Below are 19,482 nucleotides of genomic sequence, written 5' to 3'. Positions count from 1 at the left end.
ACCAGTTATCTTAAAAACAATTATAATCATCCTGTGTTCTGAGGAAAGATGATCTTTGATGTGACATTCATAATCATTGTTTGTTTAAAAACAACTTAAACCTAATAAATTTAATAACAGTTTAATTAAAACAAATTTAGCCTTGCCCATAAATTCCTAAGAGAAGGCACTCTCTTCCACTCTGTACAGTATATCTAGCAATGCCTGATGCTTTAAAATTGAACTAAACGTCTGAACTGGCATTTATTAAGGAGGAGATCAATTCCATTAAAGACTGGAAACCACCGGATCAGAAAATAATTAGTCAATAACTTTACATAACCTATCCCAACCTACCTTAACCTTTAATAGACAATTTTAAAGACTCTGATATAATTTTTTTATAAATAGTGCCTGTATCTTACAGTAGATTCCAATTTATTCAAAGATAATCATGGATTGATTTAAGTTATTTAAATTTTTCCAGATTTGCTTTAAACTTACAAATCAAGTACGGTGTACATAAATATTAACTTAGATAACCACATATTATAGGGAAAGCAGATATATGGACCACTGCAGAAAAATTATAAATTTTTAAAAAACTTTTATAAAACAAAAAGAAAGCAAAATATGTAACTCACAAAATATGAACATGAAGCCATAGGACATAAAAAATAAAATTACTCTATCAGAAATGATTTAAAATTAAATCTTTGGGGAAGTATTTTTACATAATTCAATGAATTCAGTGACCAATAGCTTCTCATATCACACACAAACCACAAAATCATCTAGAGTCTATATGCATTATCAGTTCTTAATGCAAACTCAAACATTTTACTAACAACTTTGATTTCCTTTTGAAATAGGCTTCTGTACATATGCATTTATATACAAACATTTATTAAACATGATTTTAAAACAAACCATATGTACAAAAGATCGGCATTCCTATAAATAAAAACATTAGGTGGCAAAAAGGCACTTGTAAGTAAAAATCTACAGTAGTTTGTACAAAACAGAACACATTTTACCTTGGATACTGTACAATAAACATTAATTCCTATACGAATAATGAAAATACCAGTTTACTAACTAATGTTAATGATGTAACTTTTAAAAACATATTTACATATATTCTGAAGTTCATTTAATAAAAGCACCATGATTTTCTAAGTTCATGTTGATGCAAAGTAAAAACACAATTACCAAAAAACCAGTGTTCACCATTTTCCTTGTTTAAAAGTTTTTGTATTTCTAAATTGAAAACTTTTATCCGAAATTAGTATAGTGTAAAACACAAAACAAAACCAACCCAAACCCTGCTGCTCTGACTTCTGAAAACCGTAATCTATTATTGCCTGTTGCATTTTATAAAGAGCACTACTCACGCACTCCTTTACAAGTGTTTAATACTATTGCTGGCAAAAAAGTTCCTGGATATCAAATAATTAAAAAGTAACTTCAAACCAGTTGAAGTTTTATTTGAACGTTTTACAACTTAAAAAATGCTGTGTATCAGTTACAAAAGTGAATAGGAAACACACCAATTCATTTGGTGTGCAAAAATATTTCTCCACTACACAGAATTTAAGGGCTTCACAGAATTTTTTTCAAATGTACATTTTCAGCAGAAACACTACATGAAAAACTACTTTCTCAAGGGGATGTTAGTACGCTTCCACTTTTGTCAAACTTTTTACCCTTTGACAATGCTGCGACCTGTTTGAGTAGTTCTCTGTTTTTGGCCTGTGGGAGACAAAAACATTTAAGATGAAAATGCTTGAAATATTAAGTCACACTGAAGAATACTACTTATTTAATGCTGTTCTTTTCACTTATAGAACAAGATTTCATTGAAGCACTTAAAATAAATGAAAGAATTAGTATATTTAGGTTCATCTCTTTAATGTTGGATATGGAGAAGGAAAATTTTAGATTGGTTTATCACCCCCCTTTGTAAAATGTCAATGTAAATGTCAAAGATACAGAAAAAAGGCAACTCAGAGTGAATCCATTTAAAAGAGGGCCAAATTTTAAATAAGGAAAACATATTTAGTTCTTTATCTTAAAGATGTAAAATGAAAACAATGAAAATAAATTTTATAATGACTCAAGTGATGATTTGGGAGGAATACTGCCCCAAAACTGTACAAAATCTTTCATATATTTACCTATTTATAGAATAAGCATAAGAGGTCCTTTTTGCAAAAACATTCACTCTTTATCACTTTGCCAATTTTCTCAACCTAATGTTCTTCAAACAATTTTTTTGAAGCACCCTGTCTGATCTTGTGTTCCTTTAATTGCCGTAACAGTCATTTGGTACTGGTTTTGATGTAATTTGAACATTTACACACCATCACTGTTTTCAGATTTGTGAAAGGTTGAAACTTTTTTTTCAAAGATTCAAAATTTCACTTTGCCCTCAATCTGAACTGTTTGTGCACATCATGCAAACGTTCCACGGACCACTGACAAAGACACTGTCCTTGAAACAATGCACTATGACAATCACCAGTGTTTAGTGAGGAGGAATGTGTAAGGAGGGACGACCTTCAAGTGAGTATTTTCACATTGACTGCCTTTGCCTCTCTTAACTGTGGAAGCACAGGTAATAAGGGCCCTCCATATCTACAAATACATTCACAATCAAATACCTTTGGAGTTTTTCAGCCCAAGTGTGGAGAGTGTTGACAGTAGACTAGAGTCTGAGCACTGCCCTAAGAACAAATTTTTTTCTCTGGTTTAGGGAGGAATACCATTTATTTTCCTTCACAAATCTCAAGATTTTTTATTACCTAGATATGCTTTTTAACCTCGGTGCTTCATCTTCTCTAATTTGGCCTCTGTAGGGCAAGAGAACACCCTGCCCCCTTCTCTGTGTCCCATCTTAAACCAGTTTCATGAAACATACACCTTTTCCAAGCTTTGTACCTCCACTCCCCCACTTTTCTTCAACCAAACTCTCCCCAATTAATACCTATTACCTCCTAAATGCAAATATTCATAGAACTATCTTGTATTCGCTCATCTAATCATTTTTATGTTCAACTGCATATACAGCATTTCTCTAACAGTTGTTAAATAAGATGGTAATTAAGAGTTTCAATTTCAAATTCAATTTCAATATGAAATCTAGAAAATCATAAAGAATTTAAAAGGATTTTTGTTTTTCCTTTAAAATTAAACAGTTTGAGAAACTCAGAAGACAAATAATGAGAATGTCTGGTAGTTAGTGGTAAGTCAAGTGAGTATACCAATGATCAACTGGTTTATTACTCGGCTGACCAGTCTTAGCCACTGTTATTAGTTTCAAATTGTTTTCTTTTTATTGTTAGCTACATGTTATGTAACTTATAATTATAAAAGACTCTTGCTAAAAACAGAAATCTTAACAGAAAATTTAAAATACAGATTAGTGAAGGACATAAAAAAAATTATGTTTGCAGATGTGCCTCAAAGAGATTGCCATCAGATCTAAGTTTTGTTTATGCAAAGCCTTTTATATTGACATACCAAATCATTAAAAAGTTAATATTTGAATTATCTTTCCTCAGTCATCAATTAGAAGCAAACACAAAAATTAAAGAGTTCATAATTTTCATATTCTAAGTATGAAACACAAGAACATTAAGTGTTGAAAGCAGTTCTTCCTTTTAATTTTTTAGCAGCTAATTTTCACTTTGCCTTTATATATTCAGTCTCCTAATCACATCACTAATAAACTTAGTTGCTGATAAGTTATGCAAGAAAAAAGCCTTTATGAAAAATAAATAGTGCATCAGTTGTTAAATGGAGACAAGCCCAAATGTGTATTATTCTAATTTAGGTACATTAAAACATTTTATAATGCAACACTTAAATATGTATGCATTTAAAATTTTTATCCTAATGTTATTTCTTTATTATGCACCCTGCAAAAGATCATTTAAGACTCTTAACAGGTTAAGCTAAAAATGTTTAGAAACACTGGCCTAAAGGAAAGACTATCTGAAATCATACAGATTTTGTTACAAAAACTCGCAGTCTATTTTCTCATATGTAAAACAGAAATGTCACCACCCCAAGAGGAGTTGAAATAACTAACCAAATATATAAAACACTGAGCCTAACACAGAGGCTGATACATAGTAGGCACTCAAAGCTTGTTCCCTTTCTCCCTTTATTAACTTAGCTCCTCAACAAAAGGTAGAATTTTTTATTTGGTAGTCTTTTTAGACAACTTAGGTTGTTTATTTTGTAATGCTTTGTAATGCTCCCTGATTTATTTCCCAGGTTTGATAGTTAAAAATGTTTTGAGAATTATTAAAACAAAGTAAGTCTTCTGCTACAGGTGCAGTATTTTATCACAAAAAGATAAGAAAAATAGTTAACTATATTTACACACCTAGGCAGAAAATCCTACTCGTACATGGTTGAAGGGAGTACAGTTAAAAGAGGGCATACAGCTGTAACAGAATGTCTCCAGCAGTAACACAAAAGATATAGGGAAGTGGTCTGATAACAAGGATTAAACAGAAACCTGAGTGACCCGAGTTGGTGGGAACACAGGAGAAAGTACAGTTTAATCTGAATCAGAAGATGTACGTTTCTACGTCAGTTCTGATTAATTAAATGACCACCATTTCATCTGTAAAATGGGAACTCAAAGTTACTCTAAAGAGCAAATAAGACAGCCTATGTAAAATCATGTTAGAAACGTCATGCTTCTATATAAACATCAGTCACTCTTCTACTATATAAACCTCAGCAACACACCAAGAAAAGTTAGGCTTAAGATACCAATCAGACTAAGATGTCAAAAAGAAGGTCCTTTGTGCTTACAGCAGGAAAATAAAACAACAAATTGCTATTTTGAACACTGAGAAGTACTAAGTTTTATCATTTTATCATTTATCAACAGCTTCTGTTGCCAGGTAATCATTCAGTATTAATAACAGAATGAGAAAAATAAGAATACCATAAAGCAAATATTTGCTGCTGGATGATAATGTACAAGAACCCTAATCATATGGGTAATTTCTCAGGCAGAGGGCAGATGGACATTTCCATAAATCAACACTCATTCAACAAATTATTTGAGTGCCTACTATGTGCTAGGTTCCACACAAGGTTTCCCTTTAAAACTCTTTGTAAGATCATTAATGTAAGCATTAAGACTAGGGCTATCACTCAAATTTCAGCAGGTTCCTAGACGCACTTCACAATTTTATTCAATTTAAGCTACCTTCAAAGAAGCATGAGGAATTACAACCCAAAAGGTAGGAACAGCACATTTACCCTGATGCTACAATGATTAAAAACCCAGGGCAGTATTAATCCTTTCCTTCTGAAGCTGCACTTTTCCATCTGCAGTCTGTGAGCTGGCACGCATCCTCTATGCTTTTATGACTTAAAACTACTGAACTTTAAAAACCCTGTTACCCAAAGATTAATTCTAAAAACGTCAGAATCTATAAATCAACAGAACATGTAATTAATTTAGTGTGGTCTGATTTCTAAATTTACGAAACCTAGGTGCAAAAAGGCTTAAATAAGGGAATAATCCGTGTCCCTGCTGGATGCTCTCCATCTCTGCATGCCGGATACCAGATACTGCCGTCTTTGTCACTATCGGGACCCGTGGCTTCACCATTCAGTTGTACATACACTGAAATCCTCCTGAGTATGCTTATCTTGAGGCTGGCCTTGGCCTAGATCACTAGAAGCTGCCCGCTGCGGCACACAGCAGAATCCTACTGAACACCTTGAACATCACAGCATGAAGGTTAAAGTGCACTCTTTTGCCTTTCATCACTGCATGTGGCATAAATTTCCTCCACTTGAGGTCCCTAAGAATTGGTTTTGTATGCCCACCTCCCATTATCTGGGAGGAAACGGGAAGAATGCTTATAAAACGTACTAAAGACCTTATTTTCACCTTAGTTTCATGAATCCAATTTTTAATTTTTTTGCTTTCACCCAATGATCAATTGAACATACTCCATCGGTATCCTCCTCTGAAAACCCTGTATATCAAGTTTAGACAGAAGTTTTCAGAATTAACAGACTGAATCCCCTATCAAGTGATTTCAAGCAATAACACTTAAGGGGAGCAGGATTAACAAGTATTATAAAACCAACATTAAAATTGAAAAAGCACCAAATACACCTAAAATAGGGACACCAATACCAGTCCAAGATAATACATCATTAATTATAAGCAAGGTTAGCCCTCCTTGCCTAACAGTTTACATAAATGTTATTTACCTGAAGTTGTTCCACAGTTTCTTTGTGAGCTTTTTCCATACTGTTCATCTTTGTTCTCAAATTTGACTCTTGATACTGAAAGTCCGCCTTTAGTTCGGTTAGCTGAGAGATAAACAAGCATATATACATAAATATGTGTGTAGGAAAGTGTAATATATATACATGCACAAACACATTTTCAACATACTTCATTATAAAATCACAATTCACTACAGAAGTGGAAAATGTTAGCAGTTTGCTGAGTCTTATAACCTATTTAGAATTTGTTTTGTGAAATGAAAGCTACTACAGTGTATTTTAATGGTAAGATAATACCAAACTGTCAGTAAACCTTTTGAGAAGATGCCTCTTTTGTTTCAATTTAAAGATGGTTTCACTGGACATAGAGTTTGGCACCTACTATGCCAACAAAAAAGTTTAATGGCCAATACCGGGGAAAAATGCTTCAATTACAACATACTTCAATATTATACATAAGCAAACTAAATGCTGAAAGTGGTTTCAGGTTAAAATATTCTTTCATGAACAAAAAAGAAGGTTTCACACTGGGTGAAGTACAAAGAGGAATGGTTCTATCAACCATAAGCTATACTGCTTTTACTTTAAAATTTATGTCCAGAATTATGTATCTAATACCACCTAAGACTTGAAGTAAATTTAAGAACAAAGCACAGAAATACAACTAACATGGAATGAGAAAGAAAAGGGAGTTACTTTAAAATTTTGGCTAAATTAGACACATTCAAGAAAAAAGTCAGTGGTTTGAGAAAGCTACATTCTTTTCTTAAGTATCAGTGGCATACATAAAAATACAAGATATTTACGAACTCAAACTAAAAAAATAAGTCCATATTTTATCATTTCATTATCAGAACCATGGAGAAGAAAACTTCTGGTTATTTTCAAATGGTTTTCATTACATGAGCTTTACAGGTTTGCACTTCTGTTTTGTAATTAGCCAGTAACCTCAAAGATGTATAACAGCAAAAAGAGAAAGGAATCATGGTGTATTATATTCTTATTGTCTGAATAAAAGCCCTTGCTTTTGCCAAATTCAAAGAATAACTGAATTCTCTCTCTGTTTTCTACATTAACAAAGGAATTCCTGTTCTGAAATGTCAATTCACATCAGATCAGCTAAAATAATTATTCTTGTCACTCCACTGTGTGTTGCCTTCAGATTATGAATTTCTGGAAGATAAGAATCAGGTCTTATTTATTTATTCATTCATCTTTGAATCCTCATGATCTAGTACATGGCTAGCTCTAGAAGTCACTGAATAAAGTGAAATAAACTCAAGAAAACGCCTTGGTTATCTTATATTTACATCATAAGAAAAAGTAGCAAATATGTAGTTATTTTAGGCTAAGAATTATTATGTTTCTTAGGACACTATTATTTCCTTTCCTGTTAGTGTTTTTGTAAAAAAAGGAATGCTAACAAAAGCAGAAAACTTCCAACAAACTGCACTTACATACAAGAGTCATGCTATGGAAAAAAAAATTTCAAACAGTCAAAATTCCACAATTCACTTGGAATGTTTTATAGTCAACTTACTGTTTCATTCAACTTTTACCTAGATTAGTACAGATAAATCTTTATGCAATAGCAATGTCTCTAAGATTTTGTGCATAAAATAAATTTCCATAAAAGCTCAGTAATTCAAAAAATTTTGCTAATTAAAAGAACCATAAAAAATATGACAATCATTACTATCCTATTTTTAATCTTACATCAATTCTAAATCTCATATACTGAATTTGCTTAAAGTAAGGTCCAAATGTATTAAGATAAACTTAAAACTACTAACCATCACAGCATAGGAAAACTGTAACACAAAAGTTGTGAAATGCCAAAGGAAAAAGTTCAGATTCAAGCAACACTATGGATACTCAGAGACCAATAATTCATACACATATTTATAATCGTGTCTTGTTCACAATTTTAAAAGGAATACGTTTAATGTTTTCCTATTGCATAAGATGTTTGAAGTAAGTCAAACTAGATAGTCTAAGAGTATAAACAAGTACAAAAATAGGTTCTGCCCTCAAAGATGACCCAGCATCAATAACAGCAGCTATGAACACTCAACATGTGGCAGGAGCTGTTAGTACTTCATACTTTCATGTAATTGTAACAACTATCTCATGAGATGGTATCAATATTCCCATTTTTAAAATGAAAAAAAAAAAAACAACAAAAAACAAAAAACTGAGCACCAAAGATGTGAAACCATTCTGTTCAAGTTCACACACAAAAAGTGTTAGAACTTTTCACTAACCTGACAATATATTTGATATTCTTAATCTAACTGATAAGCAAAGTCCTAATAAATACATTTACTTCCTATAAAATGATCTTAGACACCTAACTCTAATCACTGACTACCACACAGGAAATTCCCTTTGGACTACTTTTCACCAGTTATTTGATCTGGAGTGAAATACATACATGATTAGTATGTCAAAGACTCAACTACCCTCTTAAATCATAAGAATTCACATGATATTTCATTTACGTGTCATTTCCAAATGAAGACATCAGGCCTATTTCTACACTACAGGTTTAGTAAAAACTAACGTTCAAATATTACAATTCTAATTAGCCCTCAGTTAATTCTTACAACTAAAATTCTGAAAGACCATTTTTACCTATCTTCATTAGATGGCTTATGTTCCAGTTTGGCTTCTGTAATGTGTCTCGTAAGAATCATACACAATAAACATTACCAAGTTATTGAAGTCTAATAAAATTTGCAATTACCCAGCAAAAGTCAAGATGTAAATCTTACCAGGCTTCAATGAACCATGTCCTTACCTTTTTATCTTTTTCTAAAATGGTCTGGTCTCTCTGCTGTAAGAGACGTTTAAGTGACATCACTTCTTCTTTCAGTTGACTTATAAGGACAAAATTGTCTGTTCCCCCACTATCTGCTGACTGATTTATAGAGCTACTAAAAAGAAAAAAGTAAAACACAGTTAAATGAAGTAGAAGGAAAATTAGCAGGTGTTCAAATTGCATAAATTAGACAATTCCACAAACATCCTTAAGGCTAATGCAAAAAAATATGTACCTGACAGAAATGGATGCAACTGGCAAATTACCTTACTAATGGCACACATTACATACACCTGCAGAAATATAATTCAGTATTAGCTTTTAGGGGGTCAATACTTCTAGTGTAAAGCAATAGGCAGCCAATTTGTACAGTAACATCAGCAAACTTTTGGCTAATGAACTAAAACAAACTCACGCTCATAATACTTTAAATTTAAATACATTTTCCAAGCAGGTCAATTTAAAATATCACATTAGATTTGTGTTTCACTGAAGAATAATAAAGATAAATAGAATGTTCTATTCAGATGTTTTCCTTTTTTTTTTTTTTTCTTCAAAACCCAAATTTATTCCCCAAATAGAACAACAGTTCAGTGCCACTTGCTTATTGCCAAAATTAAGTTAAAATTTTTAACGGATTATGGTTACTCTTCTAGGTGACTCAAAAAAGTCAATGTAGAAGATACATGTTTCTATTCTTTTACCTAGTAATAGCTGGCAATCAACCATAACTGTTCAACTAACTTGAATTTTCACAGCGCTAAAGGAATTCATTTTTACCTATCTCCGTTAGATGGCTTAGATTCCAATTTGGGCTTTTTCTTTGGAGTTTCATTCTGAATTGCTGCAGAGGATTTATGGCTGAAATCAAACATTAATAACAATAATTAGAGTAAAAAGGGCAGAGGCACCACCTGATAATTCTTCTTCCTCTAAAATATTACCGATCATCATTGATTTTTTTAAAAACATAAGTAACAAAGTTAAAGGGAAGTCATGTTAAAAAGAAAATACGTCTCAAAATACTTCAGAAAATATGTTAACATATTTACCTCTGTTTCCACAGTCCCTGCTCTTGTTCTGGACTCAGATTGCTGATTCTGAAAAATACATAAATGACATCTAACAACAACATTTATTTAATACATCTATGCTTAACAGCATTCTTCCCAATGGACTCAAATTACACAGGTTTAGAATTTTTTTATTCAGAGAAGACATACTTAAGTTTTCAAACTAAGATAATATATGTTGAATAAATCACATTCTAGTGAGATAACTTCTAATCAAGCAAGTACTACCCATCTTAAATTCTTTAACAAAGGTACAGTTATAGGGATTAAATTCTCTTCACCAGGATAAGGTTCTACAATTATAAAGTAGGACAGTCATCATACTTAGGCTGCCCTTACTACTTCAGACAGAAAATATTTGATCTTTAAAGTTAAGGCCTTCTTAATAATTCTGTATGAAGATTTCTCCTTTGGAGTAACTCCTGTTGCTCAGAACAGTGTGTCAACTTGAACCAAGAAATGTCTTAATTTGTTTCTTTCCTAGTTTTCCTTAGAACCCTTTCCAAAGTCTCTAGATCTTTCTCTGGTCAGTACTCTGGAACAGTCATGCTGAAAAAAACTGAGAAGTTTCACAATAAAAACGAATTTTACTTTTACTTACAATTAAATGCTGTATTATGAATTCTTTCCCATTATGCCATAACACTAATAACCACTTTATAATTCACTATGAATCCTACATGCTTTTCTCCTGCACTTGTGTATCAGCCAATCCTGCACTAACCCTTCGTTTATTGATTTGTGAATAGAGCATCTCCTATGTACCAGACGCCACATATTTATACAATGTAAGGTGTTAGAGAAGACCTGGGCTGTGTGACATTTTGCCAGTTACTTAAAATTCCTGAGCCTTAGTTCCCTCACCTGCAAAATGGTATGATATATACCTTATAAGTGTATGAGACTTACATGAGTTTACGTACATAAAAGCACTTCATACACTACTTGCGTATATACAATAAACACAAATACGTATATACATTTGTGTGTATAAAATCCACTATTGTAGCTGTAGACGTTTTTAAAGCAAAAGTAAAAAAAGAAAGTCAGACTATGTTCTTTAGAATCAGTCATAAGATAAATACCAAGTTGGAGAAATAATGCCGTAATTCTATAAACCTGAGTTACTCTTTATTTGTGGCAATAAATGGCAACCCTACTGAGGAATTCAGTTGCCATTTCTTTTACAAATTTAATGATAAGCATTAGCAAACCATATAACCACACATGAATAGCACTATCCAGATCTCCAAGTGATCTGGGACAGTTGGTGTGTTCCAATCACATTAATAACGTGAGAATAATCACATTAATAATGATTTAAGGAAAACACTTGGAATTCTCATCTTTGCTTTCTGAGATGGCCATTCCTGGATCCAGACTGATCTGTTTTTGTTGTCCTCTAACCCCACCCATTACTATATATTACAATATGTATGCTCCTCCTAATTGTCCCAATCTAGTGAACTTAAAATAGGATCTCACAAACTGACTGCCTACTCATCAAATGGTCTATGTCCATCAAATACAAAACAGTATTTTTATTTCTTAAGCAATAAAAAGGGAAAAAAAAAACTAAAAGTCAATACCATCCTTATTACCTTTACTTTTGAAACCTGTTATTCTTTCAAAAGATGAAGTTACTGTCACAGAATGATCTTTATAAACATACTCTCAGTGTGTCCTATCACATGCTAAGAAAAATTTATAAAGGACAGAGGAAAGGGATGCTTCAGTTGAGTTTCAGGAATATATCATTATGACAGTTATTTTGTCATATGTTTTCTTAAAAGAGCAGAAACAAGATGTTCATTTTGTTCCCTGGGATATTCTGACAGAAACACCGTAAGATTTCTTCAGAATAGCCAGATTAGAAGTCACTACACACTCCACTACTGTGACATCCAGAAAGCACGATGACAGGGTAAGGCAAGTGGAAAAAATGCGACTGAACATCACTACCTCAATAAAACCTCGTAATAAATGCTTGCCTACAATTTAAGATCAAATCTGTCTGTTAGAACTATATTATATTCTAAAAATATCACGTATTCTTAAATATTGTAGGCATCAATTTGCTATAAATGAATTTGTGTTTCACCTACCTAGACCTTTAAAGACTCACAGAGAATTCTGGTGAAAAATAAATTCTTCCAAAAATTGGTTATCACGTCACTGTTTTTTCCATTTTGATTTGTATTTAATTTATGTTGTAATACTCTTGATTTTTCCATGAAGACTAAAACCACAGTTCAAACAACTTTATACTACATACATATTACTACAATATAACTTTTTCCTCCCAAGGCATTTTAAAAATCAGTTTAGGGGCGCCTGGGTGGCTCAGTCGGTTGAGCGTCCGACTTCAGCTCAGGTCATGATCTCACACTCTGTGAGTTCAAGCTTCGTGTAGGGCTCTGTGCTGACAGCTCAGAGCCTGCAGCCCACTTCAGATTCTATGTCTCCCCCTCTCTCTGCCCCTCCCCTGCTCATGCTCTGTCTCTCTCTCAAAAATAAATAAAAACATTAAAAAAATTAAAAAAAAATCAGTTTATATTCAAATAGAATTCCTGCCTATGTGTTTTAAAAAAGAACAAAGTACTACTAGTTTAAGAGATTATTTTTCATACACTTTTGGAACCTTCACGATTTAGAATGCTTCTATCATGATCACAAATGAGTCTTATAATTTGTTCTGCAAAAACACTGAACGTACATATCCTAGTCACTGGTTTAATTAAAACAAGTTACAAATTAATGATAACTGATAAACATAACTCCATATGACTGTGATTTGTATTTATAACTGTAAACATTTTTACAAGTAAAATCCTAACAATTAAACAAAAAAAGAATATTGAGGCCTTTGATAACATATACCAATGAAGCATTAACTAACTCTGGTTTGCTTGTATTTTGACTTCAAATGATCATAATTTTATATAATAATTCTTTAATGCCCTACCTATATTTTTATGGTAAACAGTTAAACACACTCCTGTGTATAATTTTATACAGGCTTACCTCAAAGACACTGTGGGTTCAGTTCTAGACCATGCAATAAAAAGAATATTGCAATAAAGCAAGTCAAATAAAATTTTTTTGTTTCCCAGTTGCACATAAGTAATGTTTATACATACTATATAGTCTATTAAGTGTGCAATAGCATTACATCTGAAACAATATACATACTTTAAAATATTACTGCTAAAAAATTGGTAATGCCATCTGAGTCTTCAGCAAGTTATGAATCACTGATCACAGATCGTGAGATAAAGCTGTTGGAAAATGGCTGCCCATAGACTTGCTCAACAGGAGTTACCACAACCTCTCAATTAGTAAAAAACAGTATCTATGAAACACAATAAAGGAAAATATAATAAAACAAGGTACGCCTGTACACTGAATAAAGTAGGGAAAAAGCCCTAAACTCAAGATGCTTTCTATGTACAATGGAAACTAGTGTCTGCAAAAAGTTAAACATTTATATACGCCATTAAAATGCCAAAAGGATTTTAGAAAACATGACTTCAAAGTACTTACTTGTGATGGCTACTGCTGTGACGATGGTGATGGTGATGATGGTGGTGATGATGTTTTGAATGATGCTGGTCTTTCTCAGTAAGAGATGAAGAAGATGAGTTTGAATGTGAAGATCCCAGGCTCTTCCTCTGTTCTTTTGTCTTCTGTAAAACTCTCTTGTATGATAAAGTACAGAGCCAGCATAATAACTTTCCATCAACCTTTTTAAAGAAAATACTTGTATTAAAGGTACCTCTAAACTGAGTATAAGTGAAAGCAGGTAAGATAAACTATTCAATTCCTGTGTGCACACTCGTGTTCTCTCTTACACACACACACACTGAGATTGTTGCAAAATGGAAATAAAATTAGACTTCACTGAAACTTCAGAAAATGCTTGTTTGGCATATCATAAAATTGGTGAGGATGATATATGGACCTCCATTAGTTTTGAAGTGTTTTTTAATTTGGAGAAACTTTTCTTATTACAAGGAAAAAAGCATAAATTGATAATGTGCTTCAAAGATCTTACCTAAGCACAGGCCTGAATTCTTAATTCACTGTGTATTTACTAAATGACACAGTAGTTCCCACCACAGTGAAAACTGTTAGTTTTGGAAACAAGGAGAGCTTAAATGACATATACAGTTGATTCTCATTATTCGCAGGTTCCTATTTGCAAATTCACAACCTACTTGCTAAAATTTATCTGTAATCCCCAAATCAACTTACAGTGCTTTGGGGATCATTCATGAACATGCACACAGCAGCAAGAAATTTCTGTAGCCGGAGAGCAAATGTTCCCTGCTGAAGTTTAACAAGGTGACACTCTGCTGCCTTCTTTGAGCTCTTATACCATAAACAAGTGTCCTTTGCATGGTCTATCTAGTGCCATGGTTTCTGCATTTGTGCTTTCTATTGATGATTCCACTGCTTACAATGAACCCCAAGTGTAGCGCTGAAGTGATGTATAGTGCTCTTTAGCACAAGAAGGCTGTGATGTACCTTATGTAGAAAATACACATCTTGGATAAACTCCATTCAGGCATATAGTGCGTTTGCCATGACTTCATTTAATCAAACAACAATTTATATCAAGTAAGATATCTTTGAAGAGAAGTATTCACAAAACAAGATTAAGTATTGATCAACTAATCACAACATTGTGACCACAGGCAAGAACCTAATCCTGTACTGCCCCCTTAGGAGCAATAGTTCAATATTCGTTAATTCAGTGTTTGCAGCAACTTTATAGAACCTAACTACCACAAATAATGAGGATCAACTGCACATGTGTCAAGCGGGAAGGGAAGAGACTTTTTTCCAAAATTAAGACTAAACCTGTAGAAATAAAATTTTCTTCCTTCTACTTGTTCACACACTAAGTGGTGGAGGGACATGTCTTACAACTAGGGTACAAATACTGCTGTGGTGGAACCTGCTTCTCAAAGAGACAGTCATCCTCCAAATCAACTGAAATTGACAGACAACAGGAGGCCTGTGTGAATGCTGATCAGCAGAGGAATGCCACAGGCATACACATACTTTTTAAGTCACTGTAGGTAGAGAAAAACCAACAATGGTTGAAAACTAAGCCCCGAATCAAAAGGCACAAGACTAACTTTGAATTACACATGTTAATGTGCCATCAGGTATTTTTTCACACCAGCAATTTCATGTAACCAGCAAAAGGGTAAGTAGCTGAAAGGATTTAAAAGCAATTAGTAATTCTGAACAAGACGTTGGATGACCAAATGGTACAGAACAGCCATCAGAGAATATTGCTTCAAAATACAGTAATCTCAACTAATCAACACACATTGTATGTGATGCAACAAGAAGAAAATGCACTGTCCCTACTCTTCCATCTAACTACTTGTTTTCAGGGACCCAAAGGACACATCGGGTATTAGTGCATTCATCACAATAACTTCCCACCTGTGTGGTGTTTTAGTTAATTCTCAGAAGATATCATACTATAAATACCTTTCTTCTTCCTTCCTCCTTTCGATCAAAAGCACACTGTTGTTTGCACTGTTCACAGGTCTGAGGTGGTCCGTATTTTTTTTCTGAATTTGTACAACGCTGACACTTTGTACCAATAAATGCTGCAATTATGTTACAGTATTGACAAGGCTTAGGCTGAAAAACAGATACACACTTTTACTACATTTGCTCAGTAAAACATAGACCAGTATACAATATATTTCTGGGACTAATTAAGGAAACAAGTAAAAAAATTTTGTCAGGTATGTCGCCCTCTCATATTTAACAACATTTATCATGTTTCCTATTTATTTATGAATGTTTATTTTTAGAGTCATGCAACTTTTTCTTAACTCTATTAAACAGTTACATAAGATCATGGAAATGTATTTATGACTGAATAGTATATTATATAATATAAAAGCTACATGTGACAAAGATCCCGAGGACTGAAAATAAAGGTACATACTGATATAAAAGTTTCCTATATTCAGCATTTAGGAGAATGAACTAATTTCATATCCTGGTTAGCTTAATTACTCTTTCATTTATTAAAAAAAACACTTAACAACTTCATCATCTACAGGTAAAGATGATGAAAAGAATATATATTATATGTGAGCTTTCAACTTAAGAACTGGCACAACCATACTCAACCTAAATTATGATAAACATACCTTGATTTTCTCTGATACTCAAAAGACAATTCAGGATTTTACAGAAACTTAAGGCCAGCACTTTGGGTAACCATGACTTTACTATACTAATGACTGTAATATACACATAACACAAAATTTCTTCCAGAATAATGTCAAGATTTTGTGAATAAATGCCTAATTGTGCTGTTATATAAAAACTGTCAGAAGTTCTGAAGAGAGGATAAAAGTGTGATTATGCAAACTTTAGATAAGTGGGTTCTCCATAACGAAGAGTTTGTTTGCTATGTTTGAGTCTTTATGGAATAAAATCATAAATTTCACGATCAAATTCAATATACACGTGTCCATAAAATGACTGTTAAATGTTGTCATCTTCCAATGAGACTATCTACAGAAAACTTCTTTCCTGAAATACTTCAATGTGTTGAATGTTTAAGGACATAGCAATACATATTTTTTACAAGGTCCGTCTTTGTGAAAAATGTTGACTAGTAACAATAACAAAATATAAAAATGTAAGACATACTTACTGTGCCAAATTGCTTCACATTTTGAGCACACTTCTTACATATTGTATTAGTTTTGCTGAAAAGGAATTGAATATAGATGAGCAAATTTACATAGCTGAGGTAATTAATACACCACTGGACTAAAGCAAATATAGTTTGGATTTGACTGTTTGCTTTAGTAGCTCTTAAAACTTACTCTAAAATAGACCAAAGACCTTTTTAGGGATGTGTATTATCCAAATTCAGTTCTTATTCATTAACTTTAGATAAATGTCTTTATACATTTTTATCATATATTTCTTGGTATAGAAAACAAAACCCCCCAAAATCCTGTTTTCTATCCAGTTCCAAAATCTTCACATTTGCCACCATTTATGGACAGCATCACATCTCCGTGCCTACCTAACCTTCCTCAGGGTCTTGTCCACTAGGATGATGCCAGTATCCACACATGAAGAAATTATTTGTCCTTCTCTTTAGGCTACTCTCTTGTATGTGCCCCGATCCTTAACAGGAATCACCCTCTTAAAAAGTATGTACTGTTCTTCTAATGGTAACAAGTTACTGGATTTCACCCTTGGAAGGTAGTTGGTAATATTATAGACCTTTCCTCATGTCCATGTCATCACTAATGATTTGTCTTTTTTTTTTTTAAGCTTCATAATAACTGTTTGTATTTCCATTTTTTGACAGCAAAGCTGCACATTTTCCATGCAATCATTTATTCTCCCTCTCTTCATGTCTAAACTGAAGTCTAGGTGACAAAAAGACCATTTTTTGGCAACACGGTCTCTCTCACCACACATAAACGGTTTACAACTTAAAATTTAAGAAGCTAAACCATTATTTAAGAACACTTTAATACAAATATGGGACGACAACCCCCAAGTGTTCCTTACAGACAGTGCTGTCTTTAACAATCAAAAACTGTTCGATATACAAACCTCTCTTGTTGAAATTCTGATCTGCAGTAAGTACATTTTACAATAGGATGCGCAATCCGACATTCCTGTAATAAGACAATATATTAGTATCTATCTCAAAGTCCCAAATTTCACTTTTCTGGTAGAAGAGTATTACACAACCTAAACATCTCTAAAACATCAACAATACCTGTCCCCCAACGGACCCAATTGAGTGATTTATCATGTAAGTGGTCAATTACAGCATACTTCCTTAGGGAAGGCATAGGTGTCTTTGTCTTTATTTGATGTGGGGGTAATGCTACAAATAAATTAAGAAAGCTGTCAGGGCCGATTTCAAGGGTTGGTTAAATGTGAAACTACTTAATATTTTGCACCGTTGCTCACAGACAGCATCCCGGCTTTAATGGGATGGGAGGAGCTCCAAATCATAGAGCATTCTGTCCCCAAACCAGTCGCTTCGCTTTCCTGGACAGGGAAGAAGGATGCCATCAGCTTTGCGGCTTCAGGTTCCTAGCAAGAAAGTGCAAAAACCGTCCCCTGCCTCCCGGTGGAAGGAGAGGACAGACCAAGCAGAAAACCGAGATGAAAACATCTCCACCCCAGGGTCTCTGCGGCATAGACAGGTGGCTGCCTCCTCACTCAGCCCCACCCCTGAGACCCCTGAATGTTGTTGGGGCCCGGCCCCCTCCTGGGACGCCTTGGAAGAGGGCAAAATTTGGTCTTCCTCTCAGGGGCCTTTCCCATCTGATGCCCACGTCCTCGGATAAAGGGGTCCCGGCTGAGGAGGCGAGAGCTCCAAGCTCCGAAGGCGCCGGCGAAAAGAGCCGGGCTGCAGTGCAGCGGACACCCAGCTCCCTCGGGCTCCGACCAAGGAAACCCCGCCCGCCCGCCGCCCAGCGCCCACGGACCTTGCAGAGCTGCTGGCCCTGGGAGAGCTCCTCGAACGGATAGCGCTGGGTACACTTGGTGCAGGCATACAGGGCCGAGGCCGCCATCCTGCTCCTCAGTCTCCTCCTCTCTTCCACCGCAGCCCGCTCCGAGGCGGGGCCCTACGGGGAAGTCGGGCGCCGCCGCTGCCGCCGCCGCCCGGGCCGCGGGCTCCTCCTCCTCCCCCTCCCCTGCCTCGCGCCCACCAGAGCCTCGGCGCGAGAGCCCAAGGCCCTGCGGTCGACACTGTCTCCCTCCGCCTCCACTTCCGCCCCCAGCCCTCTCAGTGACGCCGTCCCAGCCGCTCCCGCTTAGGCCCCTATAGCGGCGGAGGGAGACGAAGAGGATACTTCGATGCGGTTTAGCTGCGCGGCAGCGGATCCGCTTCCTTCTCGGCCTCCCTTCCCCATCTCGGATTGGCTGGGAAGGCTACTGCGTCACTCGGTCGCTCCTCCCAACCCCTAACCCCGGGTACGCAGGGAGCTCCCACAAAGGGAGGAAGTTGCTGGCCAATGACAGCCCGACGCTATCAGCGCGCGAAATCCGCTTCAAACTCGCCCCGCCCAAAGCCCTCAGTAGCTGTATCTAGCAGCCAGTCGCAGGTTTGAGTGAGAACTCCCCAATCCAATTGGACAACTGTTGACGGAGGTTTACTCTCTGCCTCCAGTCTTTTTTTTCCCTTCACTTCCATTGGACCAAACCACTAAAGCCCCTCCTGATTCTATTTGTTATTGGCCAAAAGCGAAGTACTTCACCTGGAGAGGCGTCTCTGAGTGGGGCTCACGCTCTCTCCGGCGTTTAGTTCAA

General features: G+C 35.1%; 1 protein-coding gene across 2 annotated transcripts; it reads right to left on the bottom strand.

The window, feature by feature from the left end:
• Nucleotides 1–386: 386 nt before the first annotated feature.
• Nucleotides 387–19,070, bottom strand: FAM76B (family with sequence similarity 76 member B). 2 transcript variants are annotated; one of them, XM_047824227.1, is made up of 10 exons: nucleotides 18,657–19,070; nucleotides 17,767–17,831; nucleotides 16,844–16,898; nucleotides 15,655–15,810; nucleotides 13,690–13,889; nucleotides 10,126–10,173; nucleotides 9,854–9,934; nucleotides 9,053–9,188; nucleotides 6,235–6,336; nucleotides 387–1,731 (listed from the first exon to the last, which is right to left on the bottom strand). In XM_047824227.1, exons 1-10 carry the CDS (start codon nucleotides 18,741–18,743, stop codon nucleotides 1,642–1,644), a joined length of 1,020 nt encoding a protein of 339 aa, XP_047680183.1. In that variant the 5' UTR covers nucleotides 18,744–19,070; the 3' UTR covers nucleotides 387–1,641. The 2 variants fall into 2 exon arrangements, with proteins under 2 accessions (XP_047680183.1, XP_047680184.1); XM_047824228.1 differs by having other exon boundaries at nucleotides 9,053–9,185.
• Nucleotides 19,071–19,482: the final 412 nt, after the last annotated feature.

This window comes from Prionailurus viverrinus, chromosome D1 (assembly GCF_022837055.1).
Source record: "Prionailurus viverrinus isolate Anna chromosome D1, UM_Priviv_1.0, whole genome shotgun sequence".
Classification (NCBI taxonomy): Eukaryota; Metazoa; Chordata; class Mammalia; order Carnivora; family Felidae; genus Prionailurus; species Prionailurus viverrinus.
The sequence above is the reverse complement of the archived record's forward strand: the minus strand, read 5'-3'. Positions and strand labels throughout refer to the sequence as shown.